Source organism: Geotrypetes seraphini, chromosome 9 (genome assembly GCF_902459505.1).
Source record: "Geotrypetes seraphini chromosome 9, aGeoSer1.1, whole genome shotgun sequence".
In the NCBI taxonomy this organism is placed as follows: domain Eukaryota; kingdom Metazoa; phylum Chordata; class Amphibia; order Gymnophiona; family Dermophiidae; genus Geotrypetes; species Geotrypetes seraphini.
Genome location: NC_047092.1, coordinates 116,370,990 through 116,396,843, shown reverse-complemented (window position 1 = coordinate 116,396,843; position 25,854 = coordinate 116,370,990). Strand labels below are relative to the sequence as shown.

Sequence of the window (25,854 nt, the reverse complement as noted above, 5' to 3'; positions counted from 1 at the left end):
AAGCATCTCTGCTCTCTTTCTCATCCCCAGTCTCTTTGCTATTTTTCTCTTCTTGCAGGGGTCTCTGCTCTCCTTTCTCTATATGTTCCTGATTCCTGCAAACTTCTGTTTTCTCTGTATGCTCTTGATCCTGTATTTCCCTGTAGGTGTCTTTTCCCTTTTTTTTTTTTTATTCCTTCTTCATGTATGGTTGATTTATTAAAAGTTTTTTTATTTTTCCTATTTGTTGCATGCCTGTCTCCTTGGCCGCTGTATGTTTCTATTTTTTTGCTTTGTGTGTTTGTTTGTGTTTTTTTGCTGATTGTCTACTTGGTCGCTGTCAGTCTGTCTGTCTCATTGGCTGCTGTATGTCTGTATGCCTTTTTTTCAGTCTAACTCCTTGGCCACTGTATGTCTGGAAGGTTTTTTTTTCCTGAATTTATCCTTGGGCATTGTATTTTTTATTTTTTTCTGTTTGTCTCCTTGGCTGTTTGTATTTTTTTGCTGTCTCTCTGTCTGTCTACTTGGACGCTGTATGTAAGTATGTCTGTCTCCTTGGCTGCTGTATGTCTGTTTGTCATTTTTTTTCCTGTGTCTCTCTCTCCTTGTCCTCTGTGTTTTGTTATTTTTTCAATCTGTCTCTTTAGCCCCCTGTCCTTCTGTGAGTGTCTGTGTCTCTCTCTCTCCTTGTCCTTTGTGTTTTGTTATTTTTTCAATCTGTGTCTTTAGCCCCCTGTCCTTCTGTGACTGTCTGTGTGTCTCTCTCTACTTGTGCACTGTTGTTTGTTTGTTTTTTTCAATCTCTCTTTAGCTCCTAATCCCCTCTCACTGATCCTTGCGCGACTGCATGTAATTCCGGTTAGGTTTCCATGGCAACCCTGCTCGCGGGTCTGTGAGTGTAGGGCCGTTTTGTCGGGTCTGGCGGCGCCGGGTTGGGAAGAGTCCTGGCTCCTTTTTTGGTTTGGGCCCGTGCAGAGGGGCTCAACAGCGCACAACCACCTTTCCTTCCCTCCCTCCATCAGGTGCAGTGCAGCTCCACCAATGTTAAAAGCAGCCGCGTCGAAATCGGAGCCCTGCCACTGCCGTAGCACTTTCCCCTCTGCCTTGGTCCCGCCCCTTCTCTGACATATGGGACTGCAGCAGAGGGAACGTGTTACGGTGGCGGCAGGGCTCCAATTTCAAAGCAGCTGCTTTTAACATAGGCGGAGCTGAACTGTACCTGATGGAGGAAGGGAAGGAACGGTGGGGCAAATTTGGTCAACGGCAGGAATTGTTTGGCGGACCAAGCACCGTGAAACCGTGAGGAAGGCCGCCGCAGCCTCGCAGCTAGGTAGGGGGAAAACAATGGCGCTTATGCTCAAGCCCCCGCCGCAGCTCCTCTCTCGATCCTGGTGCGGTTCGAGAGAGGATTCGTGGCGGCGGCTTGAGCATAAGCGCGATTGTTGTCCAAGTTGCCGAGTTTGGTGACGTAAACCCGAGCATGCGCACTAAAAAAACCGCGACGGGATCAGGGAACATGTTTTTTTAGTGTGCATGCGCGTCCTACCATTTTATTATATTAGATGTTGAAAAATTTGAAGTGATAATGATACATAGATATGAGGTTGTACCATCAGAACTTCCTTTTAAGGTTTCTTTTGGTTTGTTAGAGGTAAAGTCTATGATAACAAATTTGGGATGTTTAATTAACAAAACTCTATCATTTCAAAGTCAAATTACGTTGGTGATTAAGTCGTGTTTTTATTATCTAAGGGTAGTCAGCAAACTGAAGGAACTCCTTACAGCATCAGATTTTCAAGTAGTTGTTCAAAGTCTTGTCTAGATTGGACTTTTGTAATGCTTTGTTTACTGGACTATCAACTAATAAACTTCAAGTACTTCAAGTCATCCAGAACGAGACAGCCAAGTTAGTTGGTGGTGTAAGTAGATTTCAACATATTAGATCTGTTTTGAAGAAATTACACTGGCTGCCTGTAAAATTTCAAATAAAGTGTTGTTTGTTATTCAAAATCCTGTTTTGTGAAATACTATCATATTATAAACAAGTGGTCCAGATGTATGTCTCTAAAAAATCATTAAGAATTAATGATGAGAAGAAAGTAGTGGTGCCTGACTTGAGACATATACAACATACTACTATTACTGAGAAAAATGACATTAGCCCATACTACAAAGAACTGCATTGGCTACCAATGGAAGCGCGAATACAGTTCAAATTTGCATGCATCTGCTTCAAACAAATCTGGGGCCTAGCACCTTCCTACCTGCAAACACACTTCACTCTACACAACCCCACAGAAACAACCAGAAACAAAAACATCTTCGCCTATCCAAAAATCACTGGTTGCAAATACAAATCCTTCCTTGACAGAACCTTCATGTTCCAAGCCAACAGACAACAATCCTGGCTGGGAGACTATATAAATAAAACCAAACAGACCTACAACGCATTCCGAAAATCTATCAAAACAACTCTGTTTGACAAATTCATCATCTAAACAGACCGACCTTCGCTCTACACATTTTTCCCCCTACAAATCCGAAACAATCTCTCAGGCAATCCTAACCCCCCTCTCACATCCCCTCCCCTCTCAAGCCCGCTTACATTCCCTCCCCCCCCTACTTTTTCTTCTGCAACATTCCCCTCACACATTTGTAATTCGCTGAATGTCCAGCCTTCTTTCGATGTGAACCGCCTAGAAGTCGTCTTACTATGGCGGTATATAAAAATAAAGTTATTATTATTATTAATGGTGCTTTTTCGGTTATAGGACCTCAATTGTAGAATTCACTTCCAAGTACATTATGAGGTTGTTCAATTTTGCAGCAGTTTAAGAAAAATTTGAAAATATATTTGTTTGTGCAAGCTTTCTCAATTTATTAAGAACTTTCTTTGGATTGTTTTGTCAGCCAGTGGTGGAGAGATGCTGCTTTTCTTTTTTAATTTGTGTGTGAAAAATGTTTTTAAGCCGCTTAATAGTACGCAAGTTATAAATGTAATAAATAAATAAATGAATAAATATAATTTACACTGCATGTATCCATTTTTACATATCAGAAACAGTGGAGATATTAGATCTTATCTGCTAATTTTCTTTCCTTTAGTCCCTTCAGACTGACCTAGATGTTTGGATTTATGCACATCTACCAGCCAATGGAGACTGAGAGCTACAAACTTCAGAGTGACACTAAGGGGTCCTTTTATTAAGGCGCACTAAACGATTTAGTGCGCGTCACATGCTAAAGCATCCATTATATTCTATTGGCTCCTTAGCATTTAGCGCGTGCTAAATCAGTTAGCGCACCTTAATAAAAGGACCCCTAAATATGCTGTGCAAGTCCCCAGTTATATACCAAAAGCAGATTATAAAAAAATAGAAATAAAAAACAATATAATCAATACAACCTTCAAGAATAGAACCAACCTATAACAATTGAGTAATCTTGTGCAAGAATAAGATTATTTAAGGAAGCACCATCACTCTTAGTCGTGTCTTCAACTTGATTCAATTTTCATAAAATGACAATGATAACCATTGTTAGGCATCAGTACTGAATAGGGGGGATTTTGGACTGCCTAGGGAGACTAAAGGAAAGAAAATTAGCAGGTAGGATCCAATTTCTCTTTTCTTAGCATCCCTCCAGACTGGTCCAGATGCTTGGGAAGTACTAGAGCAGTACTGAACTACTGTATAGGCAGTCTCTTCCTAGCCCCGATGTCAGCACTTTTGCCCTAAAGCTGCATCCTGATGCACTTGCACAGCCAAAAGATAATACCTGACAAAGAAATGCAGGGAGGACCAAACTGCCACCCTAAAAATGTCCTGTGGGGGAATAAGATTGTTCTCTGCCCAAGAGGTTGCCTGACCCTTAGTAGAATTTGCCTTCAGTATCAGAGGTGCCTTGTGTTCCCTGAGGATATATATATATTCAATAGGCTTTTTTATCTATCAGGTGCTACTGGCTTTGGATGCAGTTTCAATTTTCTTCTGACCTACAAACAGAATGAATAACTGATTGATTTCAAAATTCCTCCGTCCTCTAGATATAGTCCCATAAAGCACTAAGGGACAAATGGCTCGTAGCTCCAGATGATTGATGAACCATTTTCTCTGAATGAGACCACCTGCCCTAATCTGGATACCCCTTGCAATGGCATTCCTATCCGTAAAGGCTGGCATCTGTCGTCAGTATTACCCAGGAGGATATGCACAGAGGTGCACCCTTCGACAGAGAGTTTGGATGGAGCCACCAACACAAGCTTTTCCATGACTTTGCTGTCCAGGGAGCAAGTCTGCTATGGGGACAAGCAGGACAATAGGAAGGGGGCACCTATGTGCCTTCATTCAAGGAACTACCTCTATTATTGCCTCAATCAACCCCAGAACCTGGAGGTAGTGCCAAGCCAAAGAAGCTGGCATTGTCTAGAGGTTTCCTGAGCTTCTGTTTGCATGGCTCGGGAAGAAATACACGGCCCTCTGCTGTGCTGAAGTAGACTCCTAGGTACTCCAGGCATGGAATCGGTTTAAAGTAACTTTTCTTGAAGTTGACTATTCCATCCAGAACTGGCCTCCAGTCATCTGAGCATTTCTTGGATGCTATGAATTATATAAAGCAGTGGTTCCCAACCCTGTCCTGGAGGACCACCAGGCCAATCGGGTTTTCAGGCTAGCCCTAATGAACATGCTTGAGAGATATTTGCATATAATGGAAGTGAAAGGCATGCAAATCTGCTTCATGCATATTCATTAGGGCTAGCCTGAAAATTCGATTGGCCTGGTGGTCCTCCAGGACAGAGTTGGGAACCACTGATATAGAGTATCTGCCTAAGCCCAATTCTTCACTGGGTATGGGCTCTATGGCTGAAATATCAAAGAGCTTTTTTACATTACACAGACCCTGATCACTTTTTCTGGTCATCCAGCATCCAGCGATCTGAGCAGATCTGCGCCCAAAACCTCCCAGTAAGCCGACAACCTTCCTCTTATCTGTAAGGCATGGCTAGGTACTTGGCATCATTGGGCTTTTTTGAAGGCTGCTGTAGTGCGAGACTCAGAGGCCTAGGGCTTTCTGGCACCCACAAACCTCTGTCTCGACCTTTGTCTTTGAGAAGAGGAGCTTCCGTAGTACTGACAAGATCTCCAGGATCACTGAAATTTACCCCAACCAGACCCTCTAGGGCAGGGGTGTCAAAGTCCCTCCTTGAGGGCCACAATCCAGTCGGGTTGTCAGGATTTCCACAATGAATATGCATGAGATCTATTACCATACAATGAAAGCAGTGCATGCAAATAGATGCATATTCATTGAGGAAATCTTGAAAACCCAACTGGGTTGTGGCCCTCGAGGAGGGACTTTGACACCCCTGCTCTAGGGGCTCGAGGTCTAATGTCTGGCAAGGCTTTAGGGCAACGATCTGCCACACTGGCCATAAGATCGTCTAGCCCTTTACCAAAAAACATCTGGCCCTTTAACAGAAGCCTATTCATTGTGACTCTAGAAGCTGAATCTCCTGCTCATTGTCTGATCCAGAGCATCCTGCAGGCGGAAATAGAGTATGCAGAAACTTTGCTTAGGACTCTTTGTCATATAGAGCAGTGTTTCTCAATTTGGACTTGGAGTATCCCCTTGCTAGTCAGGTTTTCAGGATATCCAGAATGAATATGCATTGAAAAAGGTTGTATATAATGGAGGCAATGTATGCAAATCAATCTTAAGCCTATTCATTATGGATCTTCTGAAAACCTGACTGGCAATGGGGTACTCAGTGACAGACTTGAGAAATAGTGATATAGAGCATCTGCCACATAATCCACCCTGCCTATGACACCATCTGTTTCTGGAATATGATGTAAGCTAGTATGACAAGTATGTGCCATAAAGGAGGCCACTGATGTGGCCTTCGTCCCCAGCCCAGGGCCTCACATTGCCTTTTAAGAATAACATTCACCCTGCGATCTTGTGCATTCTTTAAAATTACCCCTCCTTCACTAGGCAGGGAAGTATGCTTGGTAACCTGTGTCAATAGTGAATCTACTTTATGCTGTACAAAGAGTATTTGAAAGTCAAGGGGCCATAGGGTAAAGCTTCGACATAGTCTTAGCCACCTGTAAGAATCTATCTGGGGAGTCTGATTAACAGCATGATGTCTGGACGCAAGGGAAAAAAAATGTGTTGCTCATAACTGAGTGCTGGGTAGTCAGGGTCTGTGGAATCCGTGATAATATTCAGCAGTGCCACTTACTTAAAAAGATGGTGCACAGTGGGATCTTCCCCCGGTCAAGGGCCACCGCCGCCTCTTGGCAAACTGTCTCTGGCATGGAAAAGATTTGCATATAATGGAGGCAATGTATGCAAATCAATTTCATGCATATTCATTGTGGATATCCTGAAAACCCCACTGGCAAAAGGGTACTCCAGGACCGACTTGAGAAACACTGCCTTAGGCCACTCCCATGGGAGTGGCTTAAGGGATCTGACCAATCATAATGTTAGGCCACTACCAGTTCATCCCAGAATGAACTGTGAGAGAAGCCTAAGATTCCGGTTGGCTCAGGTGCCTAAGCCACCAGGAAGGGGAAGGCCCGCCATTCAGTGGAGGCAGGCCTGCCGACCGCAGGGAGTAAGCATCCATCTGGCGAACTGACCAACTCAATAAGGTACTTGGGGGGGTATGAGTGGGCTGGGGTGCCGGGAAATGTCTCAGGGGGTGTTCCTGCAAATGGGACTGGGCAACTCTCCTGCCAGGGGGATGTCTCAGGGGAGTGGGGTTCTGGCAGGAGGGACTGGGCATCCCTTCTGCCAGGTGATGTCTTGGTGGTGGCAGCAGGAGAAATTGGACACTCTTCCTGCTGCGGACATTTGGGGGTGGGGCAGCTTTGGGGGTTCTGGCAGGGACTTGGCATCCCTCCTCCCAGTAGGCTTTGCGGGGAGCACTAATTCCCTGCTGTGGCTGCTAATCTGATCATGGCAGGGCGATTCCCTTGCTGCGATCAGGTCAGCGGCTGAGTCTATCTAAAATGTAGACCAGCTTTTGCTGGCCTACATTTCATGTGCCTATTGTGGCCCTAAGGAGATGCTTAAGGCCACCTAAGCTCGCCTAAGGCCACTTCCGGGCGACACCCTGACTACACCTAGCCTTAGGTGAGCTTAGGCGGCCATACATGCCTCCCTAGGCTCGCAAAAATGCCTACAATGTAGGCGACCCTCCTCTGGCTTTTTTTTTTTTTTTTAAAACGTGTGTCCTGATTAGACAGTGGCTAGACAGTGGTAGGATGCCTACCGCTGCCTACAATCGGGACACCGTTTATACAATTTGCCCAAGTTCAGTTCAGACACTGGGTGATACTTTTCAACTTCGTTATTCTTGTAAATATGTGATAGTTATCTCTTCTACTAAGTATATTTTGGTTTGGGGTTTTTACCCTGATCATCTAATTTCTGATAGAGGCTAAACAATCAGTGACAGTCTGAGTCCAATTAGAAGGGGAGAGTGGTGCAGTGGTTAAAGTTACAGCCTCAGCACCCTGAAGTTGTGGGTTCAAACCTGCACTGCGCTCCTTGTGACTCTGGGCAAGTCACTTAATCCCCCTATTGCCCATAGTACATTAGATAAATTGTGATCTTGCCAGGATAGACAGGGAAAAATGCTTGAGTACCTGAATAAATTAATGTAAACCATTCTGGTCTCCCTTGGGAGAATGGTATAGAAAATTGAATAAATATTATTGAGCTTATAATGGTTTTGGATTCCTTCCTCCAATAATATTATACAGTACTTTGATTTATTTCCTTATTGTTACCGTGTTGTTTCAAGGTCTTATTTCTTTTGGTTCTTCTCCTCCTTGTGGACTGTGTAGCACAATATATCGGGAGGCTTTTGAAGAATGTTATTGCTTGAATGTTTTTCTAAAATGTGCTTTTCTTTCAAGTTTTGCTTATATAAAATTTTTAAATGCAAATTAAAAAAAAAAAAAAAATAAATTCTACCTCTTTATTATCTTCCTTACATCTGGCTGTCCACACAAAGCCAAATGCTCCTCTTCCAATAGGGCTCAACGTGCTGTACTCTTTAGAGTACTCTCCTTCACATGCATGTAGTCGTTCCAACTCCTTGGGACCCCTAGCCTCATCTGTACAGGCCGTCACCCTAATCATCTGGGATGGGAAAAAGAATCATTAGAAAGAAAATGGAAGTTGACGAGGAGGTAAACATCCAATTATAAACTAACAAAAGTAAAAATAAGAAAACACAGATTGACTAGCAAAAGGAGAAAGTAGAGTCTGTAGATTCTTATACTTTGTCACCATAAAGCTTTTCCTTACTACGAATTTCTCTGTTTGGCATCTATGAACAGAGAATCCGAGAGGGATCATGATTAGGTCCCAAGCAATGCAGACACCATGAATTTTATCTGTATAGAATATAGTCATGTTCCATCACAAACATCTTTTGATGCCACTGCAAGTTTTAATTTGGGAAATATTGTTTGGGAAAAACAGTTGCAGCGAAAACAAGAAGCTAGATGGGCTGAGAGCTTGAGACCTAAAAATGGCCCAAACCGAGCTAATGCAACAAAAAAAATAAAACAAAACTGGAAAAACAAAGAAAATCCTGACTAAAGATCTATTAGGTACTTGCAAAACCCACATAACAGTGGCAGACTTTCAGCATGAAAGGTGAAATTGAAAAACACAAGTTTAGGTGCTGAGGCAACCATGATGAAAAAAAAAGGCCAAATTGGGGGCATGGAATAAGTAAGACTTGGAAGTAGAGAACAACACGGGGATGGGTACCTGCGGTTAACCACAAGGTGGGGAAGGCAATAGAGTCCAAGGAGACGGGGTAGGGACAGGGACAAACTTTGTCCCCATGCCATTCTCTAAAAACTTGAGATTAGTATCAATATGTAAAAACTTTGACAAATGGCAAAATAATTCAGTAATTAAAAACCTGCAGAATCTGCTTTTGGATTTAAATTAGGACTGCAGATATAACATATTTTAATGCAATTAATGCATTAAAATATTAACTAAATAAATAAATAGAAATGCTCCACTTTTAAAACTCAAGAGCACTATTCCAAAAGGCCTCTGGTATTATCACAGCAGAGCATAAAAGCTCAAACCTCCTCCACCTACATCATTGGCTAAAAAACTTCCTACTCTAGCAGGACTGAAATCACTAGCAGCTTTTCATACTATGTAGGTAACAGTGATACAATGTAATAGTCAACATTTCACGGTATACAACCGTTTCTTCAGGGCATTGTCAGGGCGTACGCTGGTATGAGCAAGAAAGCAAGCAACGCAACATGTGTGGGGAAGTGAAAGTGGACAAAACTCTGAAGAAATGATTGTATACCGTGAAACGTTGGCTATTACATTGTATCACTGTTACCTACATAGTATGAAAAGCTGCTAGAGATTTCAGTCCTGCTAGAGTAGTGGCAGTAGCACATTCTTTCCGGAAGTTTTTTGGCCAATGATGTGGTAGAGGAGGTTTGAGCTTTTATGCTCTGCAGGGATAATACCTGAGGCCTTTTCTTCCATTGGAATAGTGCTCTTGAGTTTTAAAAGTGGAGCATTTCTATTTATTTATTTCTATTTACCCACTTCCATGGTTCTAAATAGATTAAAATATTAACTTGTATTAATAATTTTAAAGTGTTAATCGCATTCCTCCTCCCCCTGAGCTTCCTAGAAATGGTTTTCATCTTATTTGTTGGGAAGATCATTCTGTGTAAGAGGGGAAAGGGAAATCTCAGCTAGTAAAAAGATCAGTAGAGGGGTCCCTCAGGGATCTGCACTGTCTGCGGTGCTATTTAATGTTTACATGTCATCCCTTGAGCAAGTTTTTCAAACACTGTGGGTACAATATCGAATTTATGCTGATGACATTCTCTTCTTTTTTCCGATTGAAAGCTCGCTGAATGACAGTGATGCACGATTGAACCACTGTATGGATAAGATATGTGAGTGGATGACCCAACATGGTCTCAAATTGAATATTACTAAAACAGAATTGATGATTGTAAGTAGAGATATTGGCAAGACTGAAGTAATGGGATTTGTTGTTTTGGGTGAATTGATACCAATAAAGAAGGAAATTAATATTTTGGGAATCTGTTTAGATATGTCATTAAATATTGGGCAACAAGTTTTGAACGTTGTTCAAAAAGGTTACGTGCAGCATTGTCTGCTTTATAGATTGAAACCTTTTCTTACAACATATGATTTTAGGATAGTGGTACAATCATTGCTTTTGAGTAGATTAGATTACTGTAATGCAATGTATTACATTACATTAGAGATTTATTTCTATTCCGCCATTGCCTTGTAATTCAAGGCGGATTACAAAAGAATTACAAAAACGTATTACAAGAAGAAGATATCTGGTAATTTCTAGAGGAGATAAAGAGTGGATGAGGTTGCTTTGGGGAATTGGGAAGGTATTGGGAAGTGGTATTAGGAGTGGGAAGGAGCTAGCGGTATTAAGTCGTTTGCAGGAATTTCTTGAAAAGTAGGGTCTTTATTTCTTTTCTGAATGTTTTGTAGTCTGGGGTCATAATCAGTAGATTGGAGATTTGGTTGTTGAGGCCATCATATAGTTTTTTCTATTTGACTTCTTTTTTTTTTATGTTCAAATATTTTTTTATTGCAATTTTGTTCAGTAACAGAAAAAATAACATACTTCAAGGTGTACAGGTATAGTCATCAAGACAGCATAATACAAGAAAACTATACAATAACATAGATATGAGTCATAAGCATGAACAAGGAAGGTATAAGTCATATAGAGTAAAAACATATCCACTAAGAGTTATAGCGGAGTTAGATGTCAGAACAGTATTTATTTAATGGGGACCATATAGCATCATATTTGCTAAGAGCTTTAGTTTTCTCCGCTAGAACCTTTTCATATTTACTAAACAAGCATAAGTTTTGGTATTCAGTTTTGGACAGATCTTTCCAACAAAACAGTACATTTTGGATCGATAAAGACAGCATAATAGTCAAGAGCCTACTCTGATAGGAGTCTATGTCTACGATAAGACCCTGAGCCATGAATATTAATATCATATAGGTAAGAGGTTTAGAAAGAGACAATACTTCCTGTATCGTGCGCCATACTCTGTCCCAATAAGGCATCAAGTGTTTGCAGGAATACAATAAGTGTTCTAATGTACCTTCAGTTTGATTGCAGGACCAGCAGAAAGAGGAGTTGGATGGGTCTATCTTATTCGATAAGACAGGAGTCCACACAGCTCTGTGCAGCAAGAAGAAAATGGATTGTAACACTGAGGCAGATTTGATAGACTTGAAAAAGGCCATCCAAACAACAGACCAGTCAATAGTGTCTGAAGGAAGGTTTAATTCGACCTGCCACTTAATTTCAGGAACTATAGGCGTGTGAGACAGAGCTGTCTGTATCAGTTTGTACCAAAGTGAAGCTTTATACTTCATCTTAGAAAATTGAGATAAGTGCACTCGTAAACTAGGAGTAGGAAGCAAACTCAAGGCATCAGGTATGGTGGACTTCACACAATGGAGGAGTTGCATCCAACGATATAATTGATTTTGAGGAAGCCCCCTTTTACTCTTCAATTCCTGAAAAGTCATCCATCTGTCATCAATTATCAGATCCTGTATGGAACCTGAGCCACTGTGTTGCCATAGCGGCCAGTATATAGCTTTCCCCTGAATTTGAAATCTCATATTTCCCCAGAGCGGAACAAGTCTGGAAGAATCCCATTTATTAGGTAAGGTGGAATCAAGTAATGTTAGAGCTTGTTTATAGGAGGAGAGAATAAAGTCACTTTTGTCCATTTTTGATAGGGTTAGTCCAGGTAATAATGCCATCCGCTGGGAACCATAAGACAATCGCTCAATGACAAGCCAAGAGGGTACATCCATGTTTCTATCCCCATTATGCCCTCATTTGACTTTTTTGATAGGAGGGTGCGTGAATGGAGTGTGGGTTTTCCTAGTTGATGTAGTTTGGATGAGGCGGTTGTTCAGGTAGGTTAGACTGTCACCATTTATGGGATGTATTTGGGATTATCTAAGGTAAAATTGAAAATCCTACAGAATTCTGCAGCCAGACTGATTAGTAGGATATCGAGAACATCTAATATTACTCCTGTATTAAAAAGACTGCACTGGTTGCCGATTGAACAAAGGATTCATTTTAAAGTACTATCTCTGGTTCATCAAACTGTAAATCGGAATGTACCTTGTTGGTTTCAAGGACTATGGGAGATATATAAACCTGGTAAAACTTTACGATCTACTGGTAGTATGAAATTAACTTGTCAGTCCCCTATAAGTGCAAATTGTGTATTAACAGAGAAGATCATGCTTACAATTGCAGGGATGTCCTTGTGGAATAAGCTAGTTGGGCAAATAAGGTTGTGTTGAGCATTTGACTTTTAAGAAATTACTTAAGACAAAGTTATTTGTTGATGCCTATTTCCGACATGGTTTTATAGTTATTAACCTCAAACTGCTTTTTTGGCTATTGCCATAGAGTTTTACTGATAGTATCGCCATGGGTGGCATTTGCCATGGGTGACATATAGTTATATGTATGTTGATATTGAGCTTTTAGTTCACTGCATTTATGCTTTATATTTTACTAGTATTTAAGCCCGTTACATTAACGGGTGCTAGAATATATGTCTGTCTGTCTTTCTTTCTTTCTGTGTCTCTCCCTGCTCCTGTCTCTCTCTTCCTTTCTGTTTTTCTCCCTCCCACTGTCTGTCCTTCTTTCTTTCTGGTTCTCTCTCTGGCACTCTGTCTGTCTGTCTGTTTTTCTTTGTCTCTCTCCTTGCCCGCTGTGTTTCTGTGTGTCTGTCTTTCGTTCTAATGCGCTGCCTGCCTGCCTATCTTTCTGTCTCTCCATGGCCCCCTTCTGTCTCCCCTCCCCCAAAGCAAACCAAGATTGCTCCCAGGCCCCCTTTCCCTCTCTGTCCCCTCCACTTCTCTGTGCAGCAGCAGCAGCATTTCCCTCCCACCCTTCCCTGTGCAGCAGCATTTCCCGCCCTTCCCTGTGCAGCAGCAGCATTTCCCCTCCCCCCCACACACACTTCCCTGTGCAGCAGCATTTCCCGCCCTTCCCTGTGCAGCAGCAGCATTTCCCCCCCACACACACACTTCCCTGTGCAGCAGCAGCATTTCCCACCCTTCCCTGTGCAGCAGCAGCAATTCCCCTCCACACACACACACACACTTCCCTGTGCAGCAGCAGCATTTCCCCCCCCCACACACACACTTCCCTGTGCAGAAGCAGAATTTTCCCCACACACACTTCCCTGTGCAGCAGCAGCATTTCCCACCCTTCCCTGTGCAGCAGCAGCAGCAGCATTTCCTGGCCTTCCCTGTGCAAAAGCAGCATTCCCCCCCACACTTCCCTGTGCAGCAGCAACATTTCCCCCCCCACACACACACTTCACTGTGCAGCAGCAGCATTTCCCGGTGTTCCCTGTGCAGAAGCATTTCTCCCCCCCACACACACACACTTCCCTGTGCAGAAGCAGTATTTCCCCACACACACTTCCCTGTGCATCAGCAGCATTTTCCACCCTTCCCTGTGCAGCAGCAGCATTTCCCCCCCCCACACACACCCTTCCCTGTGCAGCAGCAGCATTTCCCACCCTTCCCTGTGCAGCAGCAGCATTTCTCGGCCTTCCCTGTGCAGCAGCAGCAGCATTTCCCACCCTTCCCTGTGCAGCAGCAGCTTTTCCCGGCCTTCCCTGTGCAGAAGTAGAATTTCCCCACACACACACACACTTCCCTGTGCAGCAGTAGCATTTCCCGGTCTTCCCTGTACAGAAGCAACATTTCCCCCACACACACACTTCCCTGTGCAGCAGCAGCATTTCCCGCCGTCCCCTTCCCAGCCACCGCGTTTAAATTAAGAGAAAAGCGCTGCACCGCGCTACCGCTGGCTTCAGTGTCTTCTATCCATTGCGGCCAACCCTAGCGGACAGAAGACGGCGAGGCCAGCATTAGCGCTCTGAATTTAAACGCGGGTGAGCCGGCAGAAGGAGGAGGCTTTGGCGGTGGTGGTTTTGGCGGTGAGTGAGGGTGGGAGGGGGAGTCACCGGCTGTGCTGTCTCTCGAATTTAAACGCGGGTGAGCCGGCAGAAGGAGGAGGCTGTGGCGATGGTGGTTTTGGCGGTGAGTGAGGACGGGAGGGGGGAGTCGCCGGCTGTGCTGTGTCTCTCCGTGTTCGATGATGAGTGATGGCGGGAGGAGGCAAGTGGTCAGAATGTTCCCTGCCGCCGGGTTCTAAAATGGAACACGGCCATGGATCACACACCACAGTGGCAGGGATCACGCTGTTTTAACAGCGCATGCGCCGGTAAGCTTTTATTATATAGGATGTATGTCAATTTTGTAAACCACTGAGTTTCTGTCAGTATAAAAATTTCTTAAATAAAAATAAATAAATGCCCATGCGTCCACAACCCCACCCCTTCGCAAATGCAGCACTTTTTCCTTCCCCCCAGCCCCCCTTCTCATCTACAGCTTTTAAAATCCTCTTCTTTGCTGCAGCAACAGGACAGCAATAACTTGCTGCCTAGGCCGACCAAGAGTTTTTCCTCAGTCATGTCCCACCCCCCTGAAGCAACTTCCTGTTTATGGGGGAACTTGGCTGAGGAAAGGCTCCAGGTCAGCCCGGGCAGCCAGTTAGCACTACGTCTGTTGCTGCTGGCAAAGAAAAGGATTTTACGTTTCAAGTTTTATTAAAATTTGTTATATCACCTAATCAAACTTCAAGGTGGTTTACAAAGGTAAAATACATACAAAATACATAATACCAAATCAAATGAACAGGTTATAATCCTCTATAATAAAACTCTAAGCGCGCATGTGCACTTAGGGTTTTCGGATCGCTGCCGCCATGCTGTGTCCCTCCATGCCGAATTCCATTTTGGAACACGGAGTCAGGGAACATGCCAGCGACTCTCCCCTCCCACCCTCACTCACCAACCACTGCCGAAGGCGCTGGTCCTCTTCAAAGCAGCCTACTGAGGATCGCGGCCGGCTGTAGCGAACTTCGCAGGCCGCTCTGCACCTCGGTAGGGAACGTGCTACCGAGGTGCAGAGCGGCCTGCGAGGTTCGCCATAGCCGGCCGTGATCCTCAGTAGGCTGCTTTAAAGAAGAGGAGGGCAGATGCAAACGACAAGGAAGCCGCATGCTGGACAGGGGGAGCAGGTAAGGGGTGCTGCTGAACAGGGGGAGCAGGGACGAGGGACGGGGGAGCAAGTAAGGAGTGCTGCTGGACAGGGGAAGAAGGGAAGAGGTGCTACTGGACAGGGGGAGCAGAGAAGAGGGACAGGGGAGCAGGTAAGGAGTGCTGCTGGACAGGGGGAGCAGGGAAGAGGGCCAGGGGGAGCAGGTAAGGAATGCTGCTGGACAGGAGGAGCAGGGAAGAGGGACAGGGGGAGCAGGTAAGGAGTGCTGCTGGACAGGGGGAGCAGGGAAGAGGTGCTGCTGGACAGGGGAGAGTTAAAAGGAAGGGAGAAGGGCTACTGCTGGACAGGGGGAGCAGGCAAGGGGTGATGGTGGACAGCCGACGAAAGAGAGAAACAGAAAGAAAGAAAGACAGACAAAGCAGCCAAGGACAGAGAGAAAGAGAGAGAAAGAAAGACACACACATCTATTCTAGCACCCGTTAATTTAACGGGCTTAAAGACTAGTGTCATAATAAAAATACAATAATACATCTACACGACAGAGACAATAGGGAAGAGGAAAAAACTACAATGTATACAGAAAAAGGAGGAAGAAGGGAGGAACGTAAGGGCGAGGGGGAGGGAGACAAAACAACCAACAGTCATGCAGAATAAAGTGCATCAAGAAGCAACTAAAACGTCCTTAAAAGAATGATTATAGTCCAAAGGCATCTTTGAACAAAAATGTTTTAAAGCTGATCTTAAAGGTATTTAAAGATGTCTCCTCTATTGGGTGGTTATTTGCTGAATTCCAAAGTATTGGGACTACTACAGAAAAAATGTTAGTTCACATTGTACTGATATGTTTTAATGAGGGAATTGAAAGCAGGTATTGCGTAACCGAGTAAAGGGATCGATAAAGAGAGTAAGGAATCGAGAGCCTATTACTGAAATCAAGATGGCCACTGGTTCTAGCTTTAAAAGTCAGTAACATTATCTTATATGTAATTTGATGTTCTACAGGTAACCAGTAAGCGTTGATCAAAAGGGGTGTGACATGATCAAATTTTAGCGTGTGGGTGATAATTTTTATTGAAGTATTCAGGATAATTTGTAATCTTCAAATATATTTTTTGTTTATTCCCTTATATAATGCGTTACTATAGTCGATGCAGGAGATGACGAGTGAGTGGATGAGAATGTTTAATGAAGAAGAATCTAATAATTTTGAAAGTGAATGTATCAAACATAAATGAAAGAAACATTTTTAAAAGCTTAAGGTGAGAGGAGGGGAGCTGAGGGGGGAATGGAAAAGGTGCTGCATTTGCAAGGGGGAAGGAGGATGGCTAAGGAAGAAGGGTGTACTGGAGGGGGAGGGAGAGGTGTTGGACTGAAGGGGAGCAAAGGCTGAGGAAAAGGCGTTGGATAGGGAAGAAGGATGGAGGGAGATTTGTTAGGCTCAAGGAAGAGCAGAAAGAGGTGTTGGACAGGGGTAAGGAGAGGTGCTGGACCTGTTCGGAAGGGAAGGGCAGAAAAAGAAGGTAAATTGCAGGACTATGAGGAGGACTAGAGAGAGGGGAAGATAATAGACTATGAGGGGGTTAAATAAGCAAGTGAGAGAGCTGTTGGGCTATGAGGGATGCAGGGAAGATAAATGGATTTTATTTTTAGTTTAGTAATTGAAATGTCACAGTTTTGAGTATTTACATCTGCTATCTATATATTGCATTGTACAGGAGGAAATGTGAAGGGGGTGCTTTTTAATCATGATTAATCATGCGATTAAAAATTTTAAGTAATGTACTGCCCTAATGAACTCCTTTTAAATGACATCATTCGTCTGTCTTTGAAGTGGCTACCAGTCTTGTCTGCTCATCAGACACCTATCATCTGCAACACCCTTCCATCATGTGCATCTTCTGTTACTGTAACAGATTCATCCATCAATGCTGGCATCATGGAACATTTCAAAAATTTAATAGACAGTTATTTTCCTGTTCAACCACTACACAATTTAGGTTCTCTTCTACCCCCATGTCTGAAAGATAATCCAACAGAGCACAAAAAAAGCACAAAGGGCCTTTAAATTCTGAATAATCCTGTTTTAATGATGGACCCGACAGGACGTGTTTCTGCGTTTCCGCCTGCGTCAGGAAGTCTTGTAGTTCAGTGTAAAAGTTCAAAACACTCAATGAACAAACTTTTTACCCAAACCAGTGGAAAAGAAATACACTCAGATTAACAGTTGATCTGGTGCCACAGAGAGAGCTAAGTTGCACAATTAAAAAAATAAGCTGAAACTTTACTCATGACTCGGATGATGTTGTAGAGAGCATTGGCTATGTAATTGACTCCAGCTAAAAGGTGCTGGGGCAAAGGCTCGCCCTCCGCCAGCTCAAGCCCCTGCAACCTGGTATAAAGGGTGCTTGATTTCCAAGGCTGTGATCCTGCATATCCTTTAATACCATACCTCCCTCACTTGGTATGGATGCGTGTTTGGCTACCTGTGCTACCAGGAATCTACCTTGGGTTGAATCAACAGCTGCCGACACTCCTGTGCCATCGGTTAAAGACTGATCTCTCACTTCACTCATTATAGAGCAGAGAGCAGACGAGACCTGCTTGGAGTCCAAATTTAACTCCTGCAAAGAATCAGTAAAAAGTTCTAATAAAGCTGAGAGGGACAACTTAACTCATTGGCTCAGAAAGGAAGGAATTGTGTAGGTGTGTAGTGGTGGCAGTGGCAAGGTGGATCTTTCTGGGGGTGAGGGAATAAGAAAGCTTAAGGGAAATTATTAGGGCTACAAATTTAATGTATTTTTACGTGATTAATGCATTAAATTAATTGCTTCAAGCTCCCTGCTACCTGTCTTTGTTTCACCATTTCTTCCGTCTGGTATCTTTCTCTCCTTCCTCTGCCTCCCAATAAATAAGCCAAATCTAGGCACAACTAAAAGTTAGGTGCCTTTCTGAGCGCTTAAGCACGCTTAAGAGCAGCAATTCTGTAATAAGATGTCTAACATGTAGCCACGCCCACACCTAACATACACAGTGCCTATTTTTTTTGAAGGCCGCCTAAATTTTTAGAGGCGCCTTATTGCAGAATCGCTGCTCTTAAGCGTGCTTAAGCGCTCAGACAGGCGACTAACTTTTAGTTGTGCCTAGAACGGGCCTATTTATTGGGCACCTCCAAAATAGGTGCTGCTCTAATTCTCCTACTTTATCTTTTAGGCTTCTAGCATTTGTATACAGACAGTTCAAATTGTGTTTTTTCTTTGTAACTACTGGCTGCTGAGAAGACATGGAAAATTTGAGTCTGTTACTCTGCTTTTCTTTTAAACCCTCCTTTCTTTCTTTCACCATTATTGGAACCTCTCTACTGGGACTCCCTAAATATCCTGTTTCAATAGTATCCTTCAAGGACACCTCACACCAAACCATCCACTCCTGGGTGACTGTCGGCTTTCCTCTGCATCTCAGTTTAAAAGCTGCTCTATCTTAAGAGACTTAAGGGCAAATTCTATAAGACGTGCCCAAATGTTAGGCACTGACTTAGGCACTGTTCAACGCAATTCAAGTAAAATTTGGTGCTGTTTAATGAATCACGCTGAGCGGCACCTATTTTGGAGGCGCCCAATAAATAGGCCAGCTCTAGGCACAACAAAACATTAGGTGCCATGTTAAGCATGCATAAGAGCACTTAAGCATGCATAAGAGCAGCGATTCTGTAATAAGGCGCCTAACACGAAGCTATGCCCACGCCTAACATGCATAGCACAATTTTATTTAAAGGCCACCTAAATTTTTAAAGGCGCCTTGTTACTGAATCGCTTTTTCTTGATAGGTGCCTAAGTTTCAATTAGTGCTGATTAAAAAGCTTAATTGAGCTTGTTATTCAATTTAGATAGGCGCCTATCTAGTTGGGCACCTTCAAAATAGGTGCCTAACATTAGATGCTGGTTAAAGAATTTAGACCTTGATGTTTTATGCATTACAGAATCGTGGCTTTTAGAGTCTGATTTAGTGCTTGTACAACAATGTTGTCCCAGGGATTATAGCTGGGAGTGGGTTTGTAGAATAGAGAAGAAAGGTGGAGGTTTTATTGTGTTTTTTAGGAAGAATTTGGTTTTTTTTTAAAATATCAGAAGGTAAGTCGAGATTTTTAGAGCATGTAGTGATTTCTAATGTGATTGTATCTTTTTCTATTACTGTATTTTTTGCTGCACCCGCCTGGCCTTTCCCAGCAATTCACTCCGTGTCGGTTCCCTTGACCCGCTGCTGAGCCAGGAGTCCAAACCCCCCATCGCTGCTGCTTCGTTGATGTATCCTCACAGCGGCAGCGGCGGGAGGTAACTGAATTCAGCGGGTAGGCGGGGAAGGGCAGAAAAGGACAAAGGCTGGAAGGCAGTGAGGGAAACATAGGAGGGAGGGAGGGAGGAAGGAAGGGATACCGGTAATTGTTGGGCCTGAGAGTTGGGGGGGGGGGAACATAGAAGGGAAAAAAGAAGGGACAATTGGGCCTGAGTGGGGAGGGAGGAAGAGTACAAAGGCTGGAAGGCAGTGAGGGAAACATAGAAGGAAGGAAGGGACAATTGTTGGGCCTGAGGAAGGAAAGAAAGAAATCACCAGACAACCAAAGATAGGAGAAATTATTTTATTTGCAATTTTGTTATCAAAATATGTTAGTTTTGAGAATTTATATCTGCTGTCTATATTTTTCACTATATTTGTCTATTTTTCTATAGTTGTTACCGAGGTGACATTGCATATATTAAAAAGTCATCTGCCTTGACATCTGTGTCCTGTCCCTGCCTACCACTAGACTACCAGATGGGGGACAGGGAACAAAGCCTGGCAGGGAGGGGGGACAGGGTGCAGAGCCTGGCAGGGAGAATTTGGTTCAGAATAGGTTTTTTCTTGTTTTCCTCCTCTAAATTTAAGGTCTTAAGGTCAGGTATATCTTATGGAGCAAAAAACACAGTATATATAGTTCATCAGGGAAATTGGAAGTAGATTGTTCTCTTTTGATGGAGCTTTTAATGGATCTTCTGGTAGATATAAGAACTTTATGTGTTTTTGTGAGATTTTAATATTCTGTTGGGATTAGAAGACAACAAAAGAAAGAAAGTGGGGAGGTAACTGTACATATCAACCTATGACAGTGTTGACTTTAAAATAAATACTTATTAACAACAATAGAAGCAGAGTAACCAATAAAATCAATGATAAAATCATTACAATAAACCTTAAAGAGCAGAATAGTAAGACAAAAGAAAACCATATAGCTATGTTTTAAACATGGTGTATTGTTCTGCTAAACTATGGATATATATAGTGTAACCGGCATACATTGATTATAATCCAGAATGTTAACATAGAAATTTATGGATGAGTTCAATGAATAGGTAAACAAATTGCAAGAAAAGACCAAACCTACCCACTAGATGGTGTTGGAACACTTTGCATCTATGGAAAAAATACTGAGTTGGAAAATAAAGAAACCTTATTAATTCTTGAAGGACGACACAAGCTGCAAAACCTTCAAAAGGAAAGGAATTTAGGTAACACCAGTGCTAGAAATGAATAGAGAACATTATCAAAGTGGTGACAGGTAATGTAACTGTATGACACCCAGTAAACACACAAGGTGCCTCACAAACGTCTATTCTGGAAACTGAAGAATCATGGGGTGGATGGAGACGTACATAGATGGATCAGAAACTGGTTGGCAGGTAGGAAACAGAGGGTAGGGGTGAAGGGCCACTACTCGGACTGGATGAGGGTCACGAGTGGTGTTCCGCAGGGCTTGGTGCTCGGGCCGCTGCAATTTAATATATTCATAAATGATCTAGAAACAGGGACGAAGTGTGAGATAATAAAATTTGCGGACGATACAAAAATATTTAGTGGAGCTGGAACTAAAGAGGAATGCGAAGAATTGCAAAGGGACTTGGGCGGCGATGGGACTGGGGGGATGGGCGGCGAGATGGCAGCTGAAGTTCAACGTTGAGAAATGTAAAGTATTGCATGTGGGAAGAAGAAACCCAAGGTACAATTATATGATGGGAGGAATATTATTGAATGAGAATACCCAAGAAAGGGACTTGGGGGTAATGGTGGAATGACAATGAAGCCGATGGCACAGTGCGCAGCGGCCGCTAAGAAAGCAAATAGAATGCTAGGTATAATCAAGAAGGGTATTACAACCAGGACAAAAGAAGTTATCCTGCCGTTGTATTGGGCGATGGTGCGCCCGCATCTGGAATACTGCGTCCAATATTGGTCGCCGTACCTTAAGAAGGATATGGCGTTACTCGAGAGGGTTCAGAGGAGAGTGACACGTCTGATAAAAGGGATGGAAAACCTTTCATACGCTGAGAGATTGGAGAAACTGGGTCTCTTTTCCCTGGAGAAGAGGAGACTTAGAGGGGATATGATAGAGACTTATAAGATCATGAAGGGCATAGAGAGAGTGGAGAGGGACAGATTCTTCAAACTTTCGAAAAATAAAAGAACAAGAGGGCATTTCGAAAAGTTGAAAGGGGACAGATTCAAAACGAATTCTAGGAAGTTCTTCTTTACCCAACGAGTGGTGGACAACTGGAATGCGCTTCCAGAGGGCGTAATAGGGCAGAGTAATAGGGCGTAATAGGGCAGAGTACAGTACAATTTCCTGCTGGAAAAGGGGATAGAAGGATATAAATAGAGGATTACTGCACAGGTCCTGGACCTGTTGGGCCGCCGCGTGAGCGGACTTCTGGGCATGATGGACCTCAGGTCTGACCCAGCAGAGGCATTGCTTATGTTCTTATGTTCTTAAAAAATTCACAAGAAAAATGCAGAGCATAAAAAGAAAACTCAAAAGAAAAAACAAAAATGCAGCCTCAAAGAGCCGTGTCTGATTTTAAGTTATTTTAAATAATCACTTGTCTTATCCACAATAAATACTTAACTGATCCTTATTGATCGTGCATTAATCAGACCCACTTATAATAACTTATCTTGTATAACATCTTGACCAAATATATCTATTTCTCATAAAACCCTAGGTATTCCAGCATTTGCATGTTTACAACTCAGTCAAATCCTCATACTACCCCTCCCAAGAATAGCCAGTGTATATATATCCCATATTACTACAAAATTTCCAACTGGTCAAACAACCAACATCACAAAACTCAAGCTGGCTCAATTAATGCCCCGGGAACTTCTGAATACCAGCTGGGTCAAAAGACTCTAGCTGGCTGGACTCCTCATTAGTCCCGGAGATTTTCTTCTGTTAATAACTGTATTTATATAACTTTTTGTACTTTTTTGTGATTTTTTTTCTTCATTTCTTTACTTTTATCTTAAATATATTTTCTTTTATATAATTATAAATGTTTCTTTAAGTTAAGCTATTCATTGCATTGCTACTTAAAAGCATATAGTTAATTTGCTCCGCAGCTACACCCCTCCGATGGGATATCTCAAAAATGTCCGCAATTACTGGACTTATCAGAATATCAAGAAGCATTTACCAAGTGCAGAAAAGCTGGAAAGAATTAAATATTAAAAGCAGATTCTAAAGCCACTCACCGGTTACACGCTAACCTTTCCCTTCTGCTACTATTCCTTTCTCTCCTCTCTTCTACCTTCCAAAGTATTTAGATCAATGCTGTCTTGTTAAAATGTTTATTTTATTTTTATTTTTCCTCTAACTCTACTTTTCACTTCTCTATTACCCTCCAGGTACTTTAGTTAGATTGTGAGCCTTCGGGACAGTAAGGGAATTTTTCAAGTACCTTTCTTATTTCTAATCTTAATGTATATTTTCTGTAAACCGCTTAGAACCTAACGGATGTAGCGGTATATAAGAAATAAATTACATTACATTACATTACAAAGTCTTCATTCAGAAAATAAAAAATGGCTGTGGCGTTTTTCTGCTACTTTTAAAGGGAACCGCCCCCGATTACAACATCACATGCTACAGCGAGCAGCTGAACCATGGCGATCTGGGGAATCCATGCTGGTACTAGTACAAACACAGAGGAAGGAGCAAAGGATCACTAAGATTCTGCATAAAGCTAAACTGAGATTAAGCAGCTTAAAATCAGGAGGATCTAAAACACTAGAGATGCAAAGATAGCCCGTGCAGTGTCATCAGTCAACAACTGCTAGCCAATTCGCTTCTTCATTCAATCTTTCAGGAGTGACTGTGTTAACTTCAAAGATCCATCTTAATTCTCTTATGGCCAAGAGCCTATTGATGTCACCTCCCTCCCACTCGACATCAATGACTTCAATAATTCTTTCCAGCTTTTCTGCACTTGGTAAATGCTTCTTGATATTCTGATAAATCCAGTAATTGCGGATTTTTTTTGCTCTGCCCTGCAGAGTGTTTGCTCTCACACCTCATCCCTGATGAAAGTTTGTTGAAACGAGATATCCTGGAGGGATGTAGCTGCAGAGCAAGTTAAGTATATGCTTTAGCAATGCAATGAATAGCTTAACTTGAAGAAGCATTTATAATTATATAGAAGAAAATATATTTATGATAAAAGTAAAGAAATAAAGAAAAAGAATAAATAAATAAATGAAAAGAAAACATGCCTGAAGGCAAGCGTATATGAACGAACGCGCATTCTGAAGTAAAAGCAGACTGAAAACCCACCTTTGTGATATAGCTTTCAATCCTTAACCCTACTCCTGTGCCCTCCAACCAAGCCAGCTGATTAATCGTTCCCCTTAACTGTATCCATGACATCTTGTTTGTCTGTCTTGCCTGTTTAGATTGTAAGCTCTTTCGAGCAGGGACTGTTTTCTTACTCTTTGTGACTGTACAGAGCTGCATGCGTCTGGTAGCGCTATAGAAATAATTAATAGTAATAGTAGTAGTAGTAGTAAAAGATGACGTCAATGCTAAAAATAAGGACGTCAGGAAACTGCGACTCCCACAACACTAGGAACATCAATAAAGTAACACATCTGAAAAGTGAATTAAAACATAAGGAGACACAAAATAAATTGGCCGAACTTTGCACAATTTGAAACCATTTTGGCAGTAAATAAAATTAATGCGTGAAAATTAAAAATGGTTGTCCATACTGCCAAGACAATAACATTAAAATATGTTTGGAGCAAAATCGCACAAAATGCCGATAAAACATCTCTCACATAAAAGGTGTTCAAAAAAGAATTAGAAGGTCCAAAAAAATAAGGGGTCCTTTTATTAAGGCAAGCTAACCGATTTAGCACGCACTAAAGATTAGCGTGTGCTAAATGCTAAGGCATTCATTATATTCTCACAATATTTAAATAGTTTGCCCATAAGACCTAGTAATCGTTAAGTATTACAGGACTCATTTTTGCGGTAGGCCAGGCTAAAGTTTACAAGTTTAATAAAAATTTGTATACCGTCTATCAGTCTTCTAAGCAGTTTGTACATAATAAAAATAGTAAAATAGGGTAACATACATTAAAACATACAGGACCTACTGGAACGATAGGATTAAGATAAAGAATGACATTATAAAATAGGAAAGAGAGCCATATAGGGGAAATACAAAAGGAAGGGAGAACCCATCTGATAACCAAAGCAGAAATGAAGATAATGTTTCATATGGTAAGTAGATTAGAAGTTGAATGCATCTATAAAAAGAAACATTTTTAGTTTTCCTTTGAAATGATTTAACATGGGTTCATCCCCTAGTTCCGGGGGTAATGAGTTCCAAAGAGATGGGGCTGTGACGGAAAAGTTTGTTGTTCGTGTAGTGCTAATAATATGGAGAGATGGAACCGTTAAGAGACTTTGTGATTGTGATCTCAGTGTTCTAGCTGGGGTGTAGGGAATTAGAAAATTGTTTAAGAATTCTGGCTGGTTGTTACAGAGTGTTTTGAATGTTAAAAGTATGATTTTATAGGTTATTCTGTGTGGAATAGGGAGCCAGTAAGCTTTTATCAGAAGTGTGACGTGGTCAAATTTTTTCGCATTTCCAATAAATTTTATTGAAGTGTTTTTTTATAACGTGTAAGCGTCTGATTTCTTTCTGCATGATGCCTTTATTTAGTAAGTTGCAGTAATCCAAACTCTATAACCTTCCCTTTTTCTTATCTCTATGTATATTCTGGTCTTCTGATATTTGTTAACCGAGTTGAGCTCCAATTGGAGATGACCTGGTATATAAACCGAAGATTAGATTAGATTAAGCAAGCGCACCTTAATAAAAGGACCCCTAAGAAATAAGAGAACAAAACTGAAAAGACAATGCTACACAATTAAAAAATATATCAGGTTGCCTAGATTGTAAAATAAAGTGACAACAAACTGAAATAAACACAATGGAGAATGTTAGAAAAAAAAAAACAGTGTAAGTGTTATGCCAAGAACTGGTTAGGCAGAAAAGGAACAGAAAATCCAAAGAAAGACATCATAAACTGAGCAGAATAAGAGCATGAAACATACATAGTGGTATAATTGAATAAACCATACAAAACAAATATAACAGAAATACTGTTATGAAAATGGGATTATGAACTATTTGAAATGCTAGAAGCATTGTCATTAGTTCAGATAGTAAAAGAAAAACCACACTATGCAGGGCATATTTTGGATTTAGATTTTAGCCTCTAAGAATGAAAGATAAAATATGTTAATTGCCAGTAGTATGACCTATGGTTTGGTTGGATCACTGTTTAGTGAAGCCTCTG

General features: G+C 42.0%; 1 protein-coding gene across 3 annotated transcripts in view; it reads right to left on the bottom strand.

Annotated features, from left to right (window-relative positions):
* The window catches only part of PASK (PAS domain containing serine/threonine kinase), a 514,076-nt gene that overhangs the window by 105,849 nt on the left and 382,373 nt on the right, over nt 1-25,854 (bottom strand). For all 3 annotated transcript variants that reach the window (XM_033957505.1, XM_033957503.1, XM_033957504.1), the window contains one exon: nt 7,969-8,136. In XM_033957505.1, the coding sequence (XP_033813396.1) occupies nt 7,969-8,136 (168 nt within the window). The remainder of the gene's footprint in view (nt 1-7,968; nt 8,137-25,854) is intronic.